The sequence below is a fragment of the Pholcus phalangioides genome, unplaced genomic scaffold, assembly GCF_987345545.1.
Source record: "Pholcus phalangioides strain wild (caught in Gottingen) unplaced genomic scaffold, Ppha-v1.0 ptg000007l_1, whole genome shotgun sequence".
Taxonomy (NCBI): domain Eukaryota; kingdom Metazoa; phylum Arthropoda; class Arachnida; order Araneae; family Pholcidae; genus Pholcus; species Pholcus phalangioides.
This window is the reverse complement of record NW_028301600.1, coordinates 15,479,510-15,502,456: the sequence shown is the minus strand read 5'-3', so window position 1 is coordinate 15,502,456 and position 22,947 is coordinate 15,479,510. Positions and strand designations below refer to the sequence as shown.

Genomic DNA, 22,947 nt, shown 5'->3' with positions numbered 1-22,947 from the left:
GCGGATGAAAAAACGTGTTTACCGTACGGCTGTTAATGGAATACAATAACGATTATACAGGAATTTCGGCAACCAAGGTCATGCCCCTGATAAATAATTGCCGATAAACGCTAAGAAAACGAAGTCTTTGCCAGTTGCTTAAATGCAGTCAGAGAGAATTTTTTACGGCTGTCCTCTATGGGTGTTTTCCTTAACGACGACGGTAATCATTGACGCCACGACAACGTGAAAGCTCGCGTAACATCTAATTTTCCGCCAAAATCCGGAGAGCGGGAGGAAGAATGAAAAATCGGGAGAGTTGGCAGGTCTGTATAATATATTTTGAAAATAAATGTCACGAGATATATCATTTGATATTAGTCATCCTCATGATATTAGCCAAATATTAACAAAATTCATGAAAAGTAAATATCACTTTGGGGCGGGGGGGGGGGGGGAGAGAGAGAGAGAGAGAGAGAGAAAAATGAAGTTTTGTGTGTGTGATTTAAGGTTTCTTTGAGAATTTTTTTGTTACTGATTAAACACTAGACATTACCATTGACAAACACATTTTTAACTGCAATAAAAGGAAAAACATGCAAAAAAAAAAAGTGTTTATAAAAATTTATTACACCCTCTTAATTATAGGGAAATAACAAATTATCCTTCATTATATTTTCAATTTGAAACTAAGAACAATTCTATTTACAATTCAAAACAATTTGAAGCAAAACTAATATTCAACTCCCAAACATTGTCAAATTATTTGTCCCACCTCTAGTTCCTTTATAAGAAAAAAAAAGAAAATTTCTAGAGAGATGGTTTTCTCAACCCAAATTATATATAAAGGAAAATTACTTTAAGGATATTATTGGGCTCCAAAGCAGAAAATTTTGCATTGTTCAGCAAGAAGCCCTTAGCTGATTGAAAATGTTCTGCAGTAAAAATTCCTTTCATTTTCTATGCTGTAGAGCTCTTTGCTAAAATTTCTTCCAGAGATTGTTCTGCAGCCAGTTTTCAGCATGTTCCGCTGTGGGGTTATTTAGGCTGAGAAAACCCATCTCTCTCCCCGCTGCCACTATTTAGAGGCAATTTTCTGAAGCTAAGGGAGGCTGCAAAGTCTCTACTTCAGGGTGTCACACTAGTCTGAGTGTTATAAGAATGCAAAGTTGTGTACTGCAAAGGTGCCAATTCCAAGACTCAAAAATCTATAGTTATTCATCATGTGTGGAAATGTTTCACTGCAGAAGAAAGCATGTCATACAAACAAAAGGGAAAATTGGGATTTTTTTTCAGGGTTACCATGACTCATTTTTCTTTGGACATTTTCATATTTTTGGCCTCCTGACTTTTTGATGCAAATACGTCTTTTAAATCACCTGATGGTAATGGGAGCATTCGCAGAAAGTTGTGACAAAATTGTGAAGAAGACTTTAAAACGTTCATATTTCAGAAAGTACCTTATGCAAGCCAAAAGCAATGGTATCATCAAATGCACATTGCAAAGGTGCATTCAATAATATTACTCCAATTTCAATATCTCCTCTCATCTGGTCAAAAGGCCCACTGCCCTGATTCATAACAAATTGTTTTCTGCTATATCTCGCAGTTTACAATGAAAACAGATGATGCTGGCATCGTTTGTTATTCCAAAGACAAAGCTGATGATAAAGACAATTTAATTTTCAGTACCTACCACGCGATTCAAGGCACAAAAAATGCATTGACGTCAAATCCAGCTGATTGTTATCTCACATGATTTGCAGTAACACTTCATTTCATGAAATTGATTTTTTTAAAGATTTTAGCAAAAAATTGAAAGTGTTTTAATAATTTTAACATTGGAAAAAATTTTCTTGAGAAATCATGGTCATTTTGAGATTGCAAAAACCGGGGATTTTCTTTGAGAATTTCCAATTTTTTGCAAAGCATAATGAGAATTTTTAGGGATTTTTCTATAAAGATAAAAAACAAAATCAGAGTAATCTGGCTTCTGGGCAAATCAGAGGCATTAGCACCTATAGTATTGCTATTGCATTTACCTGACTTGCAAGAGGACTAGGGATTTTCCTGGAAGAGACCAGTTAACTTTTCTTTGTGAGCTCACGTCTGCAAAAATATCCAGAACGTCTCTTTACTTGAAGAAATGTATACCTATCAATTGTCAATAGCCATTCATTTATGAAGCACTTTAGCCATTTCATACATACAGAGGACTACTAAACTAAGACCAGAAATTTATAGTTGATTCTTGACAGATTTTTTTTTGGTATCTCTGATAAAAGGTTGGTACTCTGACCACTCAGTACGAGGACTCTCCTGTAGTAACCATGTGCTTGTGTGATCACTATGGCTGGCACTCTCTTTGCTCGATTTTTGCAATCCTTTTATATTAGTAGATATCTTGCACATACGAATGTGTACTAGATTGTTGAGAAGTTTCATGAACATCACTAACTATAAATTTAGATTATTATTAGACAACTAACTACCTGCTGAAACACTTTGTTCATAGTTATCTCGTGCAGGTTTGAATTCTTGAGGATCTTGGCAATGACATCTTTTATAGCATCCTCCTGTTAAAGAAAAGTAAAATAAGATTGGATTAAAATTAGAGCAAGGACCTGTAAGGTCAAACTCTGCCAAACAATTCAATACGAAGTGCATAATATAAAAACAATGATAGGAAATGTAAAATCTACATATGCATTAATGGGCTGGTTCAAAACGGTAACAACTCAAAATTGACAATTTTGAGATGTTAGCGTTTTAAAGATTCACTTTGCATGGTACTTAATGGGAGTGAGTTCACATGAAATTGCAGTGGGGGAGCATATAAGCCAAGTTTGGAGTTGGGGTGTCGAAAGGATATTTAGAGCCATTTTCCACTGTTCTAATGGCGTGCATAACTCAAAAAATGTAATTTTTGAGTTGTGGCCACCTTAAACTAGCCCCATAGGCGGAGATAGACTCGGAAGTCTGGGGGGGGGCGGGGGGGCGGGCATGGTCATTATTTCTGGGGGCACTATGATGTCAATTCATATATACATTGGATCAGTCAACTTCACCTTTGACGCTGGGGGCGGGCGTAATGCCCCCGTATCTCCACCCACGACTAGCCTGTTGACATATTCCAGTGTAAAAAATCAGGCACACTGGAAAAATTGAGTGGCACCAGAGTTTTTTTTATTCTGAATAGTTAGCAATTTCCAGCATGTATTATATATATACACACAGTATATAGGGGTAGGATTTCTATAACGTTGCATATTTTTTTTAAAAAAAGTTAACATATTTTGCGGTTTCTATGCGATAGAAGATTATTTAAAATTTGTCATTTCAAGGCATATTTCATTTTTTCTAGCATGTTTCTTGCATATTTCAATGAAAATGCTCCCCCAGCCATCTCAATTTCTTATTGAATGACAGGGTGCGATAAAAAGAGTGGATCTTGGTTATCCAGGTCATCTGCACATTCCTCCTATTGACATTGATTCCTCCTTATCTTTCTTAAAGCTGAAGATAAAATGTTCAGGAGTAGACTTGTTGCAAGCTAATTTTGTTCTAAAGGTTCCTTCCCCTCAACAATAGTGGCCATAAATTGAATCATCATTCATTTGATTTATATAACAAGGCCTCAATATTTTAAAATTGTTCAGTTTTTGGACAAGGCAATACAAGAGCCAGTGGGGAGGGAACCCGAGGGTCCATTTGAAGACCCTTAGGTTGACTTATATATTATTATATAAGTCATTACTTATATCCCTTTGTTGACTTTGCTTGTATTACTGATTCTGTGATATGGATGTTGGTAAACTGTAGAATTTCAGTCCAAGCAACAAATTATTTAAAATAGTATTAATTGCATTAATATGTTCTTTATTCTCATGTTATTTTGCTAAAATTATGTTACTGGAAATAGAAAAGGAAAATTTTTGGTTTTTTGACTTCATGAGGCAAGTTTTCAATTTTTAAGGGCATAAATACATATTTTATACAGCATTTTCTATCATTCTTTAGGTCATAAAAATCCTAATTATTTATATTTATTAAATCAGGGTTTCCAGCAAAATCTGCTAGATCATTTCCCCGACTTTGCTGAACAAAACTCCTGAAGAAAGAAATGTAATCCAAAATCTTGACCATCCAAATGTCTGAGTTTTTTCCCCCGACTTTCTAGGTCACTGGAAATCCTGTAAATTAACAATGTACTTATTAAATTAAAATAATCTTATTATATACAACCACTTCTCAGAAAGTATGCATGTATTTTGTTTCCAATTTTTTAATTAATATTTTTATATAAAAGTGGCAGTTTTTAGCAAAACACCTTTGTATTTTCTAATTTTTATTAAGCACTTGCTATACTTCAATTTATGTGATATTTTTTTTCAGAAAATTTTCTAACCATCCATTTCAAGAATTAAAATCGTCATTAGGCTTCCGTGTCTTGAATCAGCAACACTGCACAAACTTTGATATTTAATACAGTCAATAAAGGAAAAACCTTTTTTTAATTTGTAAAATATAAAATAGATAAGTTCATTGAATTGTTTTTCTAGTTCCTTTTGATCACCAACCAAATACTGTATGGAGTCTTTCTGGTCATTTTCTATTATATAAGCATTGCTTCAACAAATATTGAACAATTGTCTCTGTGGTATACTCATTATACTTGTGTGTGCCACTAATATTTCCATTAAGCTCATGAAATTTTGAATAAATATTGAATCTGAGAATTGTATATCCCAATCCACACTAATTATTTTCAGTAATAGCTGGAAATTGAATGTGTGTGAGATACACACTTATTTCTGATCACCTTAACTCTTTTATATAGCTGTGTTTTTTCCCTCAAAATTGATTCATCCAAGTGTTTTGACTATTCTATTTTTCTCCTCACTAAACTGATGCGACTTAGACATGTTTTTCAGGTTTCCGCCTCTGATGAAATTTTCATTTCCTTTCTCACCTTTCACAAATCAAAAACATACCTATAATCTCTATCTGGGAGCCTTAGACTATAAAGAGTTAAAATATGTTTTTAAATTTCTGAAGGTTTCAATATACAGTGATGATGAACTCATCATTAAATTATTTTTTCAAATATCATTCTAAAAACCATGTCAAGTTTATGTTGTATTAAGATTAGCTCAACAAAGAGCAAAATTTTAAATTACATATTAACAAGGATTAAAAAGATTTTGAAAAAAAATGAAAGAAAATAAGTGAATACTAAATCAGACTTAAGTCAAATTCTGAAGCAGTGGAACAACTTTTCTGGCATGCCGGAAAATGTGTGGGAATACAGTAACTTTTATGAAAACAAATGAATTTTAACATGCTAGATGTACTGAAGTGTCATAAAATGAATGACAACTTTGACCAAGAAGTCATAAAAACTAAAAATATGAGCAATGATCAATGGAAAACATCTAAATGGGCACTTGAATTCACTCTCAATAAAAGATATGAATGTGAAAGAAAAATGGGTGTGATAAGTTTTATATGACCTTGGATTTATCTTCTTTTTTTGTTTCCTGAACTTACTTTTGCATCAACCAGCTGTTGAAATCTTTATAGTGATAGTGGAGAGTGACATCTTCAGATAAGTTGCCATCTGATGACAGTGTAAGTACTGCGAGCTCTGGCCTACGTTTGCACGAGCAGGTCACATTAATAATCAATGTATGCAGCTGCACTTGCAAAGCTTGTTCTGGAGAAAGCGTGCACAGGAGGTGCTGTACGAGCTCTGATATGAAAAAAGGATGGGGTGGGTTGCCAAATGTCTGTATATATGACCCATGCAAGAACATATGCAGGGTGGTACTGCAATGAATATTCATGAATTACTCAGGACCCCCTTGCAAAGTTGCTTGGGGAAGGGGCTCGTGTGGAACGAGTGCCTAGACTTCAGTGTATATGGGGTGCTGTATTTAAATGAACTTTCAATTTTGTTTATTGGGCCATGATTATGTTGTCCCCATTACGATAAAGCTCAAAATTCATCACTACTGAGAAGCTTCGTGCTAATTGTCTTTAAACTTCAAAGTATTACATTAATTCAACAGCTTTAATAGCATTTAAAATTATGTTATATAAATATAAGAATCATACTTAAGAACAAAATATCAGCAAAAATTATGAAATCACTTGATAAATTACTCAACTCTTCAAGCAGCACAGCAGAAATCACTGAACCCCCTTCAAAATGACATATCTTTTTTTTTAATGAAGAAGGCTTTCCTCCACTTTTCAGCAGGTGCAAACTTAAGGCATATAGGGAAAAATGTTCCATTGAGAAATTAACTTTACAAAATATCTGGGCTTGTCAGCCAATGCTACTCAGTTGAAATCCCTTAAACTATATACTATAACTGACATAGCATTACTGTTACTCAAATCTCAAGCAGTCTGTCATGCTATTCTTTTCAAGATAAAAAATATTGCACAATTTTAAAATTTTTTAAAGATCTTAGAGATGCCACTTTGTTTCAATTACTTGTGACCTTTTTAAGTAAAAGTGGGTTCCTCTCGAAGAAATGTAAAGTTTTCCCCCTGAACATTCACTGTTACTCTTATGTGAATCAAACCAGGGGTCTGTCTAGACTTTTGTAAAGACCTGTTTTTGTGGAAATTTTCCTTATTTTTATGAAAGCGCTCATTAATTTCATGAAAATAAATAATTTTGTGAGAGTGAAATATAGTTAATCTATCACAAAAGAAATGAAATGCCAAATTTATGGTTTTATTAATTTTTATTTCGTGAAGAGTCCATTTTTCGGATCCAGAATTTTGTAACGGATCCAGAAACCGTACCCAAATTTTGGCTAAACAGACCTCTGTAAACTCATATTTGATTTCTAAAAGCGTGAAATTTAAAGATTTGCTAAAAAAATTTAGTTTACCAGCTTAACTAAGTTTAGTTACTGTCTCATTGCTAGATATTCTACAAGAAAAGCGCGTAAAGAAATATAACATATCATAAATCAGAAATATATATAGTTCAAGCACAATACACACTTATTGACAAATCATTTTAAACATTCTTTTCCCGATCGATTTTAAATTTTTAAAACTGAAAGATTCATGTAAATCAGTGAAGACCAATTTCTAGCAAAAACATTTCAACTTTTATCATTCAAGAAAACTTCTTCAGCATCACAGCTAAAATGATTTTCTCTTCCTTTCCTAATAGTCCACAACTCTGGTCTATCAACAGCTACTTATTTCACACCTGAATATGGAAGCTATGCCAGATTTGTGTTGGTGGAAACCAAAAAAAAAAATTCAAAAGCAGCTGCAAAACTGTTACCATCTTTATCTCTGATATTTAACTATAGTGGTGGTCAAACCACACTTTCACAAAGTGAAACCATTATGACCGCCAATGATATTACAATGCCACACAGTGGCTAGAAGATAAAACTGCAGATATTTTAAGCTGCCCCAATTAACAGATTTTTACCATCTGTTCCTGCAATTCTTTTAGAGGAAGGAAATGTGTTAAATTATCAGAGTTCGACAATGTATTGCAATTTCACGCCTTTTTTGTGGAGGAAAAGAAAAAAAAAAATCTGCATTGATGGCTGAGCACAAAAAAACCTTTTTATTCCCTTTATGATCATAGACAAAATATTTAATCCAAACACCAGTGGAATAAATTCAATCCAGTTCTTTGCATTTTCTTTCCCCTCTCCCCACCATCGTGAAGCTTCATTGAAACCTTATGAACCAAAGTTGTTTTACCCATCCAGTTTTTTCTATACTCTTTCATTTTTCCCTCACATATATATACCTTTCTACTATATACATGTAAGAGTGAAAGAGAACATGTAGGGTGAGGATGAGAAAGAGTCTGAAAAAAAAAAAACCTATCTTATCTGCTTATCTATTATACTGTTTTTCCTTTAATATTTTTCTTCCACCTTCACCCTTTTCTAACACGGAGTTAGGTTAGAATTTATTGTCGATTCCTCAAATAGAGATAATCCAAATTTGTTGCAAAAAGCTTGTACGTGAAGTGGTTATGTCCACAGGTTATTTTCAATATGACACATCATTTCTTTTGTATTATGTAGTAGTACTACAACTACTCCACAGGTCACAAGATAACCCAATTATGGTAGACAGTGGGAAGAAAAAAAGTTTTACGACAGTGGTTTTCAAATTATTTTCACTCATGGCTCCCCCTTGGCCTTATCATTTATCTACGGCTTCCCAGAATGGTCTAGAGAAAAAAAATCACTTCAAAGCCCTGAACTGGCATTCACCAATACGGCATCTCCTAGCAATGCCATTGAGGCGAGTCCACATTCACTGCATAGCAGAAAACCGGTTTTTGAAGCCAGGTCCCACCCTGCACCACTGCAGCACACAAACTGATAACCACTCAGAACAGAGCAGAAAAGTGTATAAAAACTTTGAATGGAGAGGGGTGTGAGTGGTTGAGCAGCTTATTCCTATCAGCAAAGAGTGGTTATGAGTGAAAATAATATGAAAATAATCACAGAAAATTAACACATTTATTTGACGAAAACAATGATCTCTGATCGAAGTCCCTGAGAGATTAATGTTAATTACAAGTGAAAATGACATGCTGTAGCCTCCAAACGGTTCATATATATACATGTGCTGTGTGTGATTAAGTGATAATTTGCCTATCAGATTGTTTGATGCGGTTACGGTGGAGTTCTATTAATTTACATTAAAAACAAAATAATCTGAATAATCTGCCCCCTTCATTTAAATCAATACAACAAAAAATGTACGAACATGATTAAAAAAATAACAAACACAGCAATAATCTTTACAAAAATAACAATTTGTTGAAAAGAACACAAGTTTTATATAACACCTTTCGAATTATTTATTATACAAATTTTAAATTTATATACAGTCAAACACCTTCTTTTCTTTATTGGCAGAAAACAACACATAAAACTAAAACAACATTCATGACACGTGAGATATACATCACAGAACAGACAAAAAACCATAGCAATCATAGACATCCTATGACTCTCGAGGGACTAAACATCCTTCCAGTGGGTAAATATGAAATGATTACGTGAATTATCTTGGTTAAGCAACACCCCTGTTAATGTAGTTTTGATCTAATGTTCAACTCTCTCTATAATGATTATTTGTATATTAACTATATACATTAAAAAAAAAATTGTATTAAAAAAGGGGCACAGGACTGTTGAACCTTTGAACAACTCTTTTTTAAAAAAAAATAATTTAAATAAAGCATATTTTTCTGAATGTTTTGACACCGAAATTGTGAGTGTATATTAATTAGAACGTGAGATATGATCAATAATGTGATTGTACATATTTCAAGGGATGTCATTTAAATGGACTATCCCTGTGATCACGCCCTCCCCCTTCAGTCTGCCACAAATGCAAATGAGCATTTATTTCCCGATAAAAGCTCTATGTTTGATCTATATTTTTTTAGAAGGAAGAAAACAACTACTAAGATGTTTGAAAGTTGACTATGTATTTTTAATTTTGTTGTGGTTTTTATACAGGGTATTCTGTTAATGGACCGACAAACTCAGAGGGTTGTTAGTAGGCATCAAGAGGAACAAAAATTACAACGGAACATGGTGTCACAAATCACGTTGAGAGGGTAAAAATCACAAAAAACGCATGCAGGCTCTGAGTCCAGAGGAGACGAAAAGTAGATGTAAGTTGATTGCTGAATGCGCTCGTGGGTTCGCTCACCATATCTGACGTAAGCAGCATCACAAAGCACATGTGCTGGGTAGGATCAAGCGTTACGGACGACGTAAATTAACACTATTGTTGCAGTAAGCACATGCAGCAGTTAGTTGTCTGTTTCAATGAGTATTGTGATGGCTGACTACACGAAAGAGGAATATGCTAATATGCATTTGATTTACGGTCGAGCAGATGGCAATGGGCACTTAGCACAGCAGATGTACCAACAGCAATATCTCATAAGGTGTCATCCACACCATACTACCTTTGCCACGATCGATCGACTACTACAGGAGACAGGACCTTCCACCCAGCACAGTTGGAGAGAGATGCAGGGAGACCGCATAATGTATGAACTCCTCAAATGGAACAAACTGTGCTGCAACGGTTTGCTGATTCCCCATTGAGACGTACACAACATCAAAAGCATACCTGGTATCTTCGAGCGCATCTGGGAATCGTTTTTACATTGTTGTAGACTGTGCAATGATGTCAGCAGCAGTCACTTCCAACAACTCTTGTAATAATTAATCAAATAAATCTTTTTGTAGTTATTATTGTATTTTTTGCAGTTCCAGCATGATGTCGAAACCTGCATGTATTTTTTACGATTTTCACCCTCTCAACGTGGTTTGCGATACCATGTTCCATTGCAATTTTTGTTCCTCTTGATGCCTACTAACAACCCTCTGAGTTTGTCGGTCCATTAACAGAACACAGTGTACATGCACATATTTTCCTAGAGCACATGTTTATTCGTTAAGTCATACTTGTTTGTAATTAAATCATCCCATTTATAAAGTCACTTTATTGTCAAAAGAGGTGATGTTATACTGAGATTTGACTAGTAAATTTACACACGTGCAGCTGAGAGAGAGCACCACACTATATTTCATAAAGCAGGGGCAGCAGCATTTTTTCTACGTTCCTGCAAAATATTGTTTGACTGTGTCCTCTCATTTTCGTAAAAATCTCCAATTTGTCACTCTTTTGAGTTCTAAATTATTTTTATTTAGAGTCACAAAATTTGATTATCGCAATGTAAATTGTATATGCACAGTTATTGGTAGAAAAGTTTATCTTACCTACATCATGTTGGGCATAGACACTCGAACCCGAGGACTTAGGATGCCTGCCCCCCCCCCGCCCCCAGAATTCATGGATATGCAATGTAATCGTATTATACAATGCATGTCCCCCATGTGGATGATCTTGAATCTCATACACATGGAACATCCAGCAACAATGCCCAAAGATGAAAAACCAAATTGAAACACCTTGAATAGAAAGTCATCACATTGTTATCGGTTTAAGAGTGCCTACCATATTAAATATAGGTTTGACAGCCTACAAGACCATTGTTCATAAAAAAAATATTGTTTAAAAGTCTTTTTTTGATTTTTTCAAAGCGTTCGTGTGGCATGTGCAATACACATGCCACAGGTTGGCCACTCCTGATATAAAGTATTGCCTCTCTCTCTCAGGGGCTTAACAAATCCCAGGATGCCAGGGCAACAAGAAAATTTGTATTGGCTCCAAAAATTTTCTGTGTGTGATTACCAGCTCAAGCAAGAGAAATATGCTTGGCTCTTAAAATATTTTAATCAAAGTTATGTAAGATTGAAAAAAAATAATTAACGAAAACACATAAATTTGAAAGGTTTAAATTTAAAAAAATTATAACCCCCAGAATTTGATTTTTCACCTTTTTTTTAAAAATTCCAAGTTTGAACTTGTCACATATTTCTAAAACGACAATCCTTGTACTTATTTAAAACACAATAAGCCAAACTACAAGCTAAACTCTGTTATGTATATAAATTCACTGTTATTAAAAAAAAACACTTTAAATGAATAAATCCAACCAAAAATACAAATCTTAGAAAATAAATTTGAAAGAGCAACCAAGCAGAAAAATAAAGCAAGCATAAAAAATGTCTTTAAAATAGGATTTTATGCAGAAAGAAAAAAAAATATATAACTGAAATTCACAAATATAATGAAAAATGATTTGGGAGATCAGTGGGTCATAGAAATAATGTTAGAATGAATGACGAATTTGGTAAAAAAAAGAAAAGAGCCTATAAAGTGCATGAGCACATTCACTGTTCAGTTAAGAGACTTGAAAACTTCATGCGATAATTATCAGTTTCTCATCATCAATCTGCAGTTAACCATGAAACCTCTCAAGAACATTGAAATTCAAACAACTAACTTTGAATTTCATACTCTCTCACAACACATATTAAAAAAAAAATTCAACAAGGTATAGTCGAATAAAACTGAATTAAAAAAACACTATTCAGCACATGACAGCTATCATGCATAAAATCAACGCGATTGCAAAACTTAGGAAAAATTAGAAGCACTTAACTTTTGCAGGTACAGGATCGCATGAGATACAAGCACCAGAGTGTGCTCCAATGGTCACATCATAATCTGTGAGTCACTAATGGTCAGGCAGTAATGCAGAGATATTACTTATCAAAAGAAGAGAGAACAAAGAAATTATATGCTCTTAAAGAGAGTTGTACAAAGATCGGATCTCAATTACGTAAATGAAAACTTTAGCATTGAGGCTTGTGATGCGATATTATAATTGCATTTTTTATACATGTCTGGACAATGACCTCCACCAGAAGAATTTTGAAAGAAAAAAAAAAACATTTGCTTGGATATTTATATTGATGGAAGCAATGGAAATTATAAGTGAATCTTTCGAAGGTTGGCAGTTATGCATTAAATAAAGTAAACATATAAATGGTAAAAAAACTTACTGTTGGGGAGTCAGAAGATTCTGAGTCTTTCTTCTCTTCTTCCTCCTCCTCTTGCTCATCATCATCATCATCATCAGAACAACCATCTGATGATTCCACTGCTGAATTCGAAATATGCACAATTAATAAAGGACTAAGCAATAAATACATTGATGAAAAAAAAAATATTTTTTCCAGCACTTTTGAGAATTGTGTTAGAAAACATTTTATTATTTGCGATATAAAGGCAAGTAATGTTTTCAATTTTTAATAAAAACCATTCATTTCAATCAAAGCAATGAATCAATTGAATTTGGTGAAATTCATATACATTCATAGTTTGCGTGCACTGTCGTCAGAAGAAAAAAAAAGGAGTACTTTCTGTATAATCAGACATTTGTAAGTGGATTCCTTATAAGATAAGCATGCTACATAGATAATTTTCTGTGATTGCCATTGAATTTCATATATACAGGGTGTCCTGGAACATTACCGCTAAAATGGGAGGGGTGATAATACCATCAAGAAAAACATTTTTTCCAATAGAACCCAGGATCACAACCCACTAATTTGAAAATATGTGGAGACATGCCAACATTGACATGAAGCCTCTCAGCAGTGATGAATGTTGACCTTTATGGGAAGGAGGGGGGGGGGAAATCAATATAACCATAGTCAATTTAAATCCAGAATCTACAGCAGGCATCTTCAACCTGTTGCTCGCGAGCACCACGGTGCTGCCTAGAGTGCTCAATGCTCATGAGTACTTGATGAACATTCCAATTTAGCACCTTGTGCAAATTACATTCAAGGATTGAAATCATTTTTTTCTCTCCTAGGATAACACTGTGGAAAATTGATGGTGACTAGAGCAAAAAATTACAGTCCCCACTCTCAAAATGTCTGGTGACACCCATCAATTTTCACCTTTAGTTAAGGGTGACCTCAACCAACACCTCTTAGAGATAGAAGGCCTCCACACTCTGCTTGTGACATCAGTAAGTAGTCCATTTTCCCTCAGAATATTCGAGGAAAAAAATTCCCTGCTTGTGCCAGTATCATCGTCGTGCGGAAAAGAAATGACAGGGCTCAGAATCGGCGATTTTTATGCCCACACATCCAATCACCATGTGGTATTTGTGAGCCAATCAGGAAGATTCTATGCCAAAATAAGAAGAAACGAAATAGGATGCTGTGTTTCAAAATGTGGCAAACTTGCTAGGTAGTCTGAATGACGTTTATAGCAAACAGTGCAGAAGCCTTCTATCTCTAGAAGGTGCGGCCTCAACCCATTTTTTCATCTATTTTGTTTTTTGAATCCTCATGAGAAAACGAAAGTGTACAAAACACTAAAAGTTATTTGTGAAGTATTTTATGTCAGTAATGAAACTCTTCAAAGAATCACAACTGATATTAAAATGTTATCTAGGATATATTGAATTGTTAGTCACACTTTCAAACTTACTTTTTTTCATTTTCTTCTGTGGTCTCATTTTTTGCTTTCCTTTTTCTTTTCCAGGAGTGTCTTTTTTCTTAGACTGTTAAAAAATGATAAACATCAAGCTATTGCTTTAAGACTCTTTTAATCTAAAAACTATCAATTTATTTTTCATTGAAAAACTGTTTCAGTTATCAAAATATAAATCTGATGTGACAAAAAAAAAATTAATCGCAAAGAGAAACAGGTGAAAATACCAATATTCAAACAAAGACCAAAATTTCAATAAATTTATGAAAAAAGGGGAACTATTGAATGGAGTAATAATAGCATTACCAATTAAAACAAATGTTGTTGAAAAATATGCAACAGCTTAAGACTTTTTTTTATACCTTTTCATTTCCCTCACTATCTTCATCACTCAATACAGCTTCAGAACCACTAGTAGAATCCACTATGTCACTAGAATCGCCAGTTGACTTTTTTGCAGTGACTTGTTTCTTTTTACCCCGCGTTTTCTTCCCGGCTTTACTCGATTTTTCTACAAAACAAAAAAGAAAAGACAAACATTTTACACAAATGTAATTTATGTGTTTTACAAAAATTAACAATGAAGATTTAAAAAATTGACTTTCAGGTTGAATTTCACTCATGTTAATCAATACCAGAGCATCTATCACATACTTAACATGCCAATACTGACACAAAGTCTCTCGTAGTGACGAATGCCGACCTTTGCTATGGGGGGGGGGGGTGGTGGTGGTTTCCCCTCCAAAGACAACAATCGTAATCCAATAAAAAATTTAAAAAAAACAAAAATTTGATTTTTAAACTTTTAATTGAAATTTTATTTAAATGCATCCCACAGGCACTGGAACCTAGAGGCTCAGACTATATGAGCTGCTCTACTTCTTCAAACAACTTTCAGAGGTTACAGAGTTCCTTAGTAATTCATAATTATTCAATGCAGCCCCACCTTGCATATGCCCTTGTGGGTCATATATATAGACGTCTAACAACCCTAGACTCGTTTTCCTCGTATCAGAACTTTTGCAATACCTGCGAAGAAACATGCTTTCCCCAACAAGCTCCATGGGCTGGACCGCACACTATCAGTGCAAATGAAGCACGGTCCGGACTAGGCATGATGAACCACCCAAAAACCTCAATTTAGCCCACAGTGCAGGCCGATTTAGATGGAAACCATACTTTTGTGCGATTGGGCATTGAGTGGAGAGGGTGGACCTGGCTTCACATAATTATCGTTTGAGCACAGACAAAACAGATCGTGCAGTTAAATACAGTGAAATTTTTCATTAATAGACACCTTTCATTAACAGACACTTTTTCGAATTCTGTCAACGGATGCAATGCATTATACAACCTATTAACGAACACTCTCACTTAGCAAACAAAATTTTCCGTCCCACGAGTGTCTGTTGTTGAGTTTCTACAGTAAAAAAAAATTAGAGAAAACACTACTTGTATAAGTGCAGAAACCATCGTAATGTTGCCATTCTGTGTTGTTTATGTGTCATTTCCCTTCAATGGAGTAATAGCTTTCTGGGCTTTGGTGGCACAACATAAGAAAAGCATGGAACTCTTACAATTTGTCCTCACTCATCTAAATTCTCTCTTGATCAGCTCAGAAATGGTCATTGTGAATTTTGTGGATCCAGAATTGCCTTTACTAAATGTGAGGATTAGTGCTAAAATAATCACGGCATCCCTTCAGAAGACAAAATTCACATATTCCTTATATATACTTTTCAGATTTCATGATTTAGAAGTTCAAATATTGCAGGATTGTTATTTGCTCATTGTGATGCTTTAGTGCAGTGGTTTTCAATCTTTGGACTACTGCGGCCCATTGATTTTTTTTTTTTTGTGAGTGGAAGGCCCAGTCATGCACACAACTAATGACCAACAAATGGAGAAAAATGCAACTGTGAATCACTCATGGCCCGAAGGTTGAGAAACACTGCTCTAGGGTCACCTTGATAGTGAGCTAATCACTACATTCTTTTCCATTTGGCAGGGATATTCTAACAGGGACACTCTTATTAATGTCAAACGATATGCCAATTCGATCACCAACTTTTTTATAGTCTGAGCTTGTCTTTGCTCGAACTCTCTCACATGTGTATAAGAATTTATTGGGATGGAAAAGATGGATGAGATTTAAAAAATAATATAAAAATTAGTAAAATACCTCAAGAAACTCAGAGACCAGGATATATATATTTAAAAAAAAAAAGATATTTACATATGTAAAGGAAAAATGATTTCTGTAGTATTGAGTTTCTTTCGTAGCTGAATTCGGCTATCTGTAGAAGTTCACAACCCTGCATACAGCTTATGAGAGCCAACAAAACTGGAACTTGCAGTTTACACTGTAAACTGCAAGTTCCAGTTTTGTTGGCTTTACTGTAAACTTTACAGTAGATTCTGTTCTGGAAAAATGACTAAGAAGTTGGTGTGTTGATGCTCTAATTGCTCAGTACAGGGAGCTCTTACAATTTGGAAAGCAGTGGCATAGCTAGGTTTTAGTCAGTGGGGGAGCAAAATGGAGAAAAGCACCACACATTTTATGTTGCTAATTTAGGCACAAATTTAAAATTATTCATTAGTAGAAAGTACTTGAACTTTCAATAAAAATAAAATTTTAATAATAAAATTTATTTCCTACTTCGGTTTATGCTTATTTTTCAAATTGAATTACTTTCAAATGGTTGGTTGATTTATTTTAATTTTAAAAATTTTGAATGATATTAGTAATCCATTTGTAAAAAATAGTTGACAAATGGAGAAAAGCAGGTGGTTACATCACTCACAATGGAAGGTGACTCATCTGCTGATATTGACTCCTTATAGTAGATATCTGGAAAGATGATGAAACATTGCGTAGACTTCCTACTCGAGGATTGGTGAAACCAAATTTAATATCAGTTATTGTTCATTCATGAAAACAATCTTTGAAAAACTGATGTTTCATTGAAATGTTGAAAGTATAATTATTAAAAGTTGAGAAATCTCATTTATACTAAAAAAAATCTTAATTGTTAATTAATATTTTTGTCAAGAAATTGCTAGGATTAGAAATGTAATTATACTCTAAACTGGGATGACTTGGGTACATACTCTAATTCAGTGGTTCCCAACTGGAAGTGCGGGAGAGAATTTTTGGGGTGTGAGATGGAAAAAAATTACAACATGTTGACTGATTATTCTGGAAAATTAAAATGATAAAAATTGAATTTTTCAATTCCTAAAAAAATATGATCATACTAATATTTTGATACTCCATCTTCTGCTCACAGAAATGTCATATAAATTTTATATTGTAGAAGTTTCTTTTTTGTTTAGTGCTCATATTTGTTTTCCATTTTGGTTCGAAAGAATACCATTATTTACTTATTATTTTGTGGTTTGTTTACATCGGTACCTCATGTTATTAGCATGTTGTGCTTGGGTTTGATACAGTCATGAACACACAACTCAGCAAAAACGTCAAAAAATTCAGTCAAATGTCAAACAAACATTAATTTATACTTGTTGCAGCTGGAATGAATAAGAACTATTCAATGAATATTTTTTCCAAATGTTAAAAAATAGTAGCTTCTTTTTCAAAAATAGTAACTTCTTAGCCAAAATTAAGTAGTAGCCATAGATAAAAAGACAGTAAACAATAAGTAAAGGAATCCATAGAAATTAATTATTGGATAATTAATGTAATCAATTACAGAAAAACCTTGAATTTTCTAACAGATAAAAAACGTATTATCCAAGGAGGTGCAGGAAGGTAGGTTGCATTTTGCTCTGAGGGCACAGGAAAGAAAAAAGGTTGGGAATCCCTGCTCTAATTTTTTATTTTAGATGATGCCATAGCCACTATAAATAAAATAGAGAGGCGATTCTAAGTACAGCCGGCAGAGTGAGCCTCCATGATTAAAAATGGTGCTACCCAAATCTCTCATAATTATCCCACACACTTTCATCATAACCTGTATTTTCAGTTTTCATGAAAACATTGCAAAACTTTTGAAAATGCTTCGTGTTCACACTTTTCATTCTTATAGTCTTAATAGAAGTACGCTTGATAAAAATACTTATTGTTTTAACTGTGGATGATAATCTAATTAAATGAGTTTGTTAAATACTGGTTCTTTTATTAGTGAAATGTTTAATATTTATTGGGTTATTTGTGTGTTAGGACAATACTGTATATTTATTACAGGCACACACGAGTAGTCAAAAAGCAGAAAGTAATAAATATAGCATTAGCTCCATCCAGACAGAAGTGTTTGACTATTTAAATTGATACATATATAATGAGTTTTCAAATGCTCAAATTGAGCAAAAGAATTAATAACCCAAATGGCCAACATTTAGCCCAAATAACCTAAAAAATATGATTTCTGCTTTGACAGAATCATTATATTGCATTATACTGTATTTGTATTACTAGGCGATATTTAGATTCCCTCTTTATTTACAAAAAGTTACACAATTTTTTTAATGATTTGATAAAAAAAATAGGAATAGTAGGACAAGTGGGTGACTTATGAATATGATCTGGGATTTCATCAGTGCCAACAAAACAGTTTCAAATTTTTTAGTAGTTCTGAAATATCCACACTAGCAAAAAACAATCAACGAAAGTGTTGGCAGTGGCAAAAATTTGTAGAAAATATCGAACAGAAAGCCAACTTGAACTCTGACAGTATCTGGAAAAAAGGGATCCCTTTACTGGGAATTTTGCAAGATTGAGGATCATCAGATTTAGGTCAAATATGGTTCCAAACCTTTGAGGGATTGGTTTTAAGATAATTAGGCAATAAATGAGAAAGGTTTTTTTTGGATTTCCCCCAACTCTTTTAATATTAGATTTAACGTATTTTCTAAAGATAACACGCACTTGAAGCTTTGGACTATATATGTTAAGTTGTTTTCTCTGTATATTAACTCATATTGCAATGAAGCCATTGGTTCGGTTGATTTTTAAAAATTTCTCCTTCGTTCTCTTCGAAATTCTTTCCTAGAAAGCTTACATCCTTATAAAAACAAATGAATTTTTAATGCATATAATTTACTTTATTTCAACTTTCATGTGCACTTTTATAATTTATATCATATTTATTAACAGACCAGCTTCAATGGAGTCATAATTAAGTCATGTGTTAAAAATAATATTTCATTGCGTTGGTTTGTGTTATTTTTGTTGTCATTGCGATTCTTTTGACACCCCGTGTGGTCACATTTGTCACAAATCCACTCACATCCTAGTTATATACGCAAATCAGGTGGTGAGCAAAGTCACCACAATACGTGGGTGACTTTACGCACAGTTTTTATTTTTTCATAAAAAAAGAAGGGTGACCCATTAAAATAAAAACTACATAAATCATATCTATGAACCAAACATAAAAATTCTATTTTATTTTCAACTCTTAACCAATGGCCCCAAAGCAGAATATGCCGAAATTTGCGGCATACATCTCGCAGAATAATCTGGAATAATTTTAAGAAAAATGTAGGAAACACTATTTTGGGAATATTTACTGCAGAACATTTCCTGCCAGCCGAGAGTTCGTTGCAGAACAATGCACAACATTCTGCTTTGGGGGAACCAATGGGTTGAATGAAAATGTTCAATTTATATTTTAAAACTGGGCAAAGTCACCCAAGTTGACAGTATCAAATGGAGGCAGAAAGTTTTAAAGGGCTATTTATTTGATTTATTTTTATTTGAGTTAAAAAGCAACACGAATTACCCTTTTTAGGTGTATTATTTTTTGGCTGATCCATTGATAAAATATATACGTAGAAGAGACATTAAGTAATGTAATTCATTTGAGCTTTTAAGCAAAGTTATGGAAGGAAAAATGCATAAAGATTACTTTTTTTCTCTTCTGGAACTTTCTTTCCTGATGGTTTTGGTTTCAGAAGAAAAAGCAGAACTCGGTTGACAATATCCTCTTTTGTGCCACTTCTCTCCAAATCAAGTATTGCAGAAATATGTTTTAATTCTGACAGATTGATTCTATTTGGAAAAGAAATCCCATATCAATATGAAAAGGAACATGTAAGATAATTTGTCATCAGCAATTTAATTTTTTTTCTCCTTTTAATTATTAATTCAGAAAATTAAAAACACAAATTTTCTATAACAGCACCTCCAATTATTTGATATTACACAAATTTTAAGTTTATATAGTCAAACACTTTTTTACTTTATTGACAGAACACAGCACATAAAACATACATTCAAAACAAGTGAGATATACACATCATATAGATATAACCATAGATCGCGTATGCAGAGTTACTTTTTGTTTCCTACACCTAACCATGTGACAAGTGGGTACTTTCACGAGTAGTAAGAAGAAATTCCTTGTTATTCCAATGGCCACTCCTTGGGTAGACACTATGAGTGTTTAAGAAATTGCTAGATATGTTGAAATCCTGCTGTGCTCTTGGTTACAATGTATCATTTATTAAAGGTGGCAAGATTACCTTTCACAGGCGAGTTAAATTTCCTCTTCTTTTTGGTATTAACATTTATTAATTGGATATTTTGTTCTGCGAAGTGTATTACCGATAGAGGATTGGCATACAATTTCCTTTCAGATGCTTTTTTTTGCTTTGTTATGAGTTAAAGTATATTATTTAGATAAATAAGAATGTTTACTGTCATTGTACATTGATTTAAAGTAAATATATTACAATTAACATTATTTAAAATTGCTAATTTTGTGTCTTCCAATGAGAAATTTATTTGGAGCACAAAGTTGGCGAGATTTTGACAGTTTGTTAGATGTGAATATTCTGAGCATGGAATGTCCATGGAAATTAAATTTTCAGCTCTATGAATTTGCCATAATTTTTTTTCTTGATGTTATGGCCATGGGGCTCCAGTTCGGGAGCTCGGAACAATTTATTTATTGGTTTTCTCACGAAACAGGGTCTTGTGAAAAATCTGAACCAGGATCCAGAGGTGTACAAGGGGGGGGGGGGGAGAAAGAAGAGTCCCCAGAGCTCATTCCCCCTTCCCAAGCCAACCAAAAATTAGAGAAAAGGAATTATTTTGATTTAGAAATTTGAAATAAAAAAAAAACCGATGTGTAATTTTAACAAATTTTCTGTTATTTTAAATGCATTTTGAAAGATGTGATAACACTCTCTCAAAATTTTTTGGGAAGAAAACTTTTGTGTCCTTCCCAAAGGTTGATCCTGAGTACGCCCGAGTATTATGAATCACGGAAAAAAAAAGAATAAGAGGGAAAACATTAATTTATTACAAAAATAGAATCATCACACTAATTTTGATTAGGAATTTCATCTGTGAAGGTTAAGTACCACATACTTATTGCTCTTGTATATTAAAATGTGCTTTATTTCAAAACACGAATCTAAATTTTCTTTACTCATTACAAGGAATGTGTCACCAAGTACGAAGATAGCACCAAGTCATGGATACCATGGTCTTGTTATTCAACTCGTCACATGGGGGTTGCATGCTTCAAAAAAAGAAGGGGGACCAGACAATAGTAGGAGCACAGTCTAGTTAATCTTATGTCTACTACATCAAAGACAGAAAAAAAATCATAATGATGATAAAGACATTTTATGACCCCAAGAGACTAAACATCCTTCCAGAGGCCAATATGAAATGATTACATGAGTTATCTTGGTTAAGCAACAGCCCTGTTAATGTACAGGGTGTTTCAAAAAGAATCACCCGATTCGAAATACATATATTACGAAGAATTTGAACATAGACATTTAAGACATTTATATTATGTGGCTAATTAGTTTTTTACAAACCAAATTAAAGGAGCTCGACATACCCTGTACATTAACAGGGCTGTTGCTTAACCAAGATAACTCACGACATGTTCAATGTCGAGCTTGGAATGCACAGCATATGTCTATAGGGTACTCAAATTTGTCTCAAACCTTTGCAGGCATGTTTGCATTCATTGCTTCCATGGCTGCTGTTATGCGTATCTTCAGTTCGGCTAATGTAGCTGGAAGGGGGAAGCACATAAATGCAGTCTTTTATAAACCCCCACAAGAAGAAGTCGCATACTGCACCTCAGTCCTGCGATCTTGGAGGCCAGTGATGTTTAACTGAATTGTCAGGTTCCGTACGGCCGATCCATCGCTTAGGAATGCAATTGTTCAAAAGCCAAATTCGCTCCAAACTTCTGTAAGCATGTTTGCATTCACTGCTAGTGGATTTCCTCGTACTTTCAAAACTCTTGTCTGATGCGCTCCACAGTCTCGTCTGACATGTGAGGACGGCCAGGGAATTTCCCTTTACACAGACAACCAGTGTCTCGGAATTGCTTATGCCAGTGATTCCCATTGTGGGCGTTAATGCCCCTGGGGGACAATGGAATGTTCCAGCGGGGCGGTAGAAGCTACGGGTATAACAGGATCCTAAGAGTTAGATTGCATTGGGCGATGCGACAAAAAAGGTTGGGAAACTATGGTTTCTACCATAGCCTAATGCTCTGAGTGGTAGGAAGTTCAGCAAAAAGTTTAGACTCCAAAATTGTGAGTGTATGTCAATTAGAACTCAAGATACGATCAATGTGATTGTATATATTTAACAACGCCCCACTAGACTGCCACAAATGTGAGGCTCCCACTTACCAACTCCAAAAATTATAAAAAAGTAGGAAAGGGCCCCCCTAGACAACATAATCATAGCATAATAAAAAAAAACCTCAAAAATTAATTTTTTAAATTTAAAATACAAAAATTCATAGCACTATTCATAACTATCTTATAAGACTAACTCGAGCTAAAGAAAAATGACATATGATTTGGTTAGAAAAAATATTTTTTGCCAAAACAGGGTACTAGCAAATACAAATACAACGCCACAACAGGCAAAATGCCCAACGAGGTGGCTGATAAAAAGATGCCCATAAAAATATGGTTGTCATATGTTTCAAAAATACAGCAACCCAATTAAAAATGCAATTAACACAAATTACAAACAATATATACACATGATAAAATATTATACGATGC

General features: G+C 34.0%; 1 protein-coding gene across 2 annotated transcripts in view; it reads right to left on the bottom strand.

The window, feature by feature from the left end:
- The window catches only part of LOC149084962 (uncharacterized), a 95,229-nt gene that overhangs the window by 17,066 nt on the left and 55,216 nt on the right, over positions 1–22,947 (bottom strand). The window contains exons 6-10 of one of the 2 annotated variants that reach the window (XM_089232704.1): positions 19,803–19,945; positions 14,295–14,443; positions 13,930–14,002; positions 12,486–12,586; positions 2,472–2,555 (exon numbers count right to left, since the gene is read on the bottom strand). In XM_089232704.1, coding sequence (XP_089088830.1) covers positions 2,472–2,555; positions 12,486–12,586; positions 13,930–14,002; positions 14,295–14,443; positions 19,803–19,945 — 550 coding nt within the window. The remainder of the gene's footprint in view (positions 1–2,471; positions 2,556–12,485; positions 12,587–13,929; positions 14,003–14,294; positions 14,444–19,802; positions 19,946–22,947) is intronic. The other variant, XM_089232705.1, reaches the window with a different exon arrangement.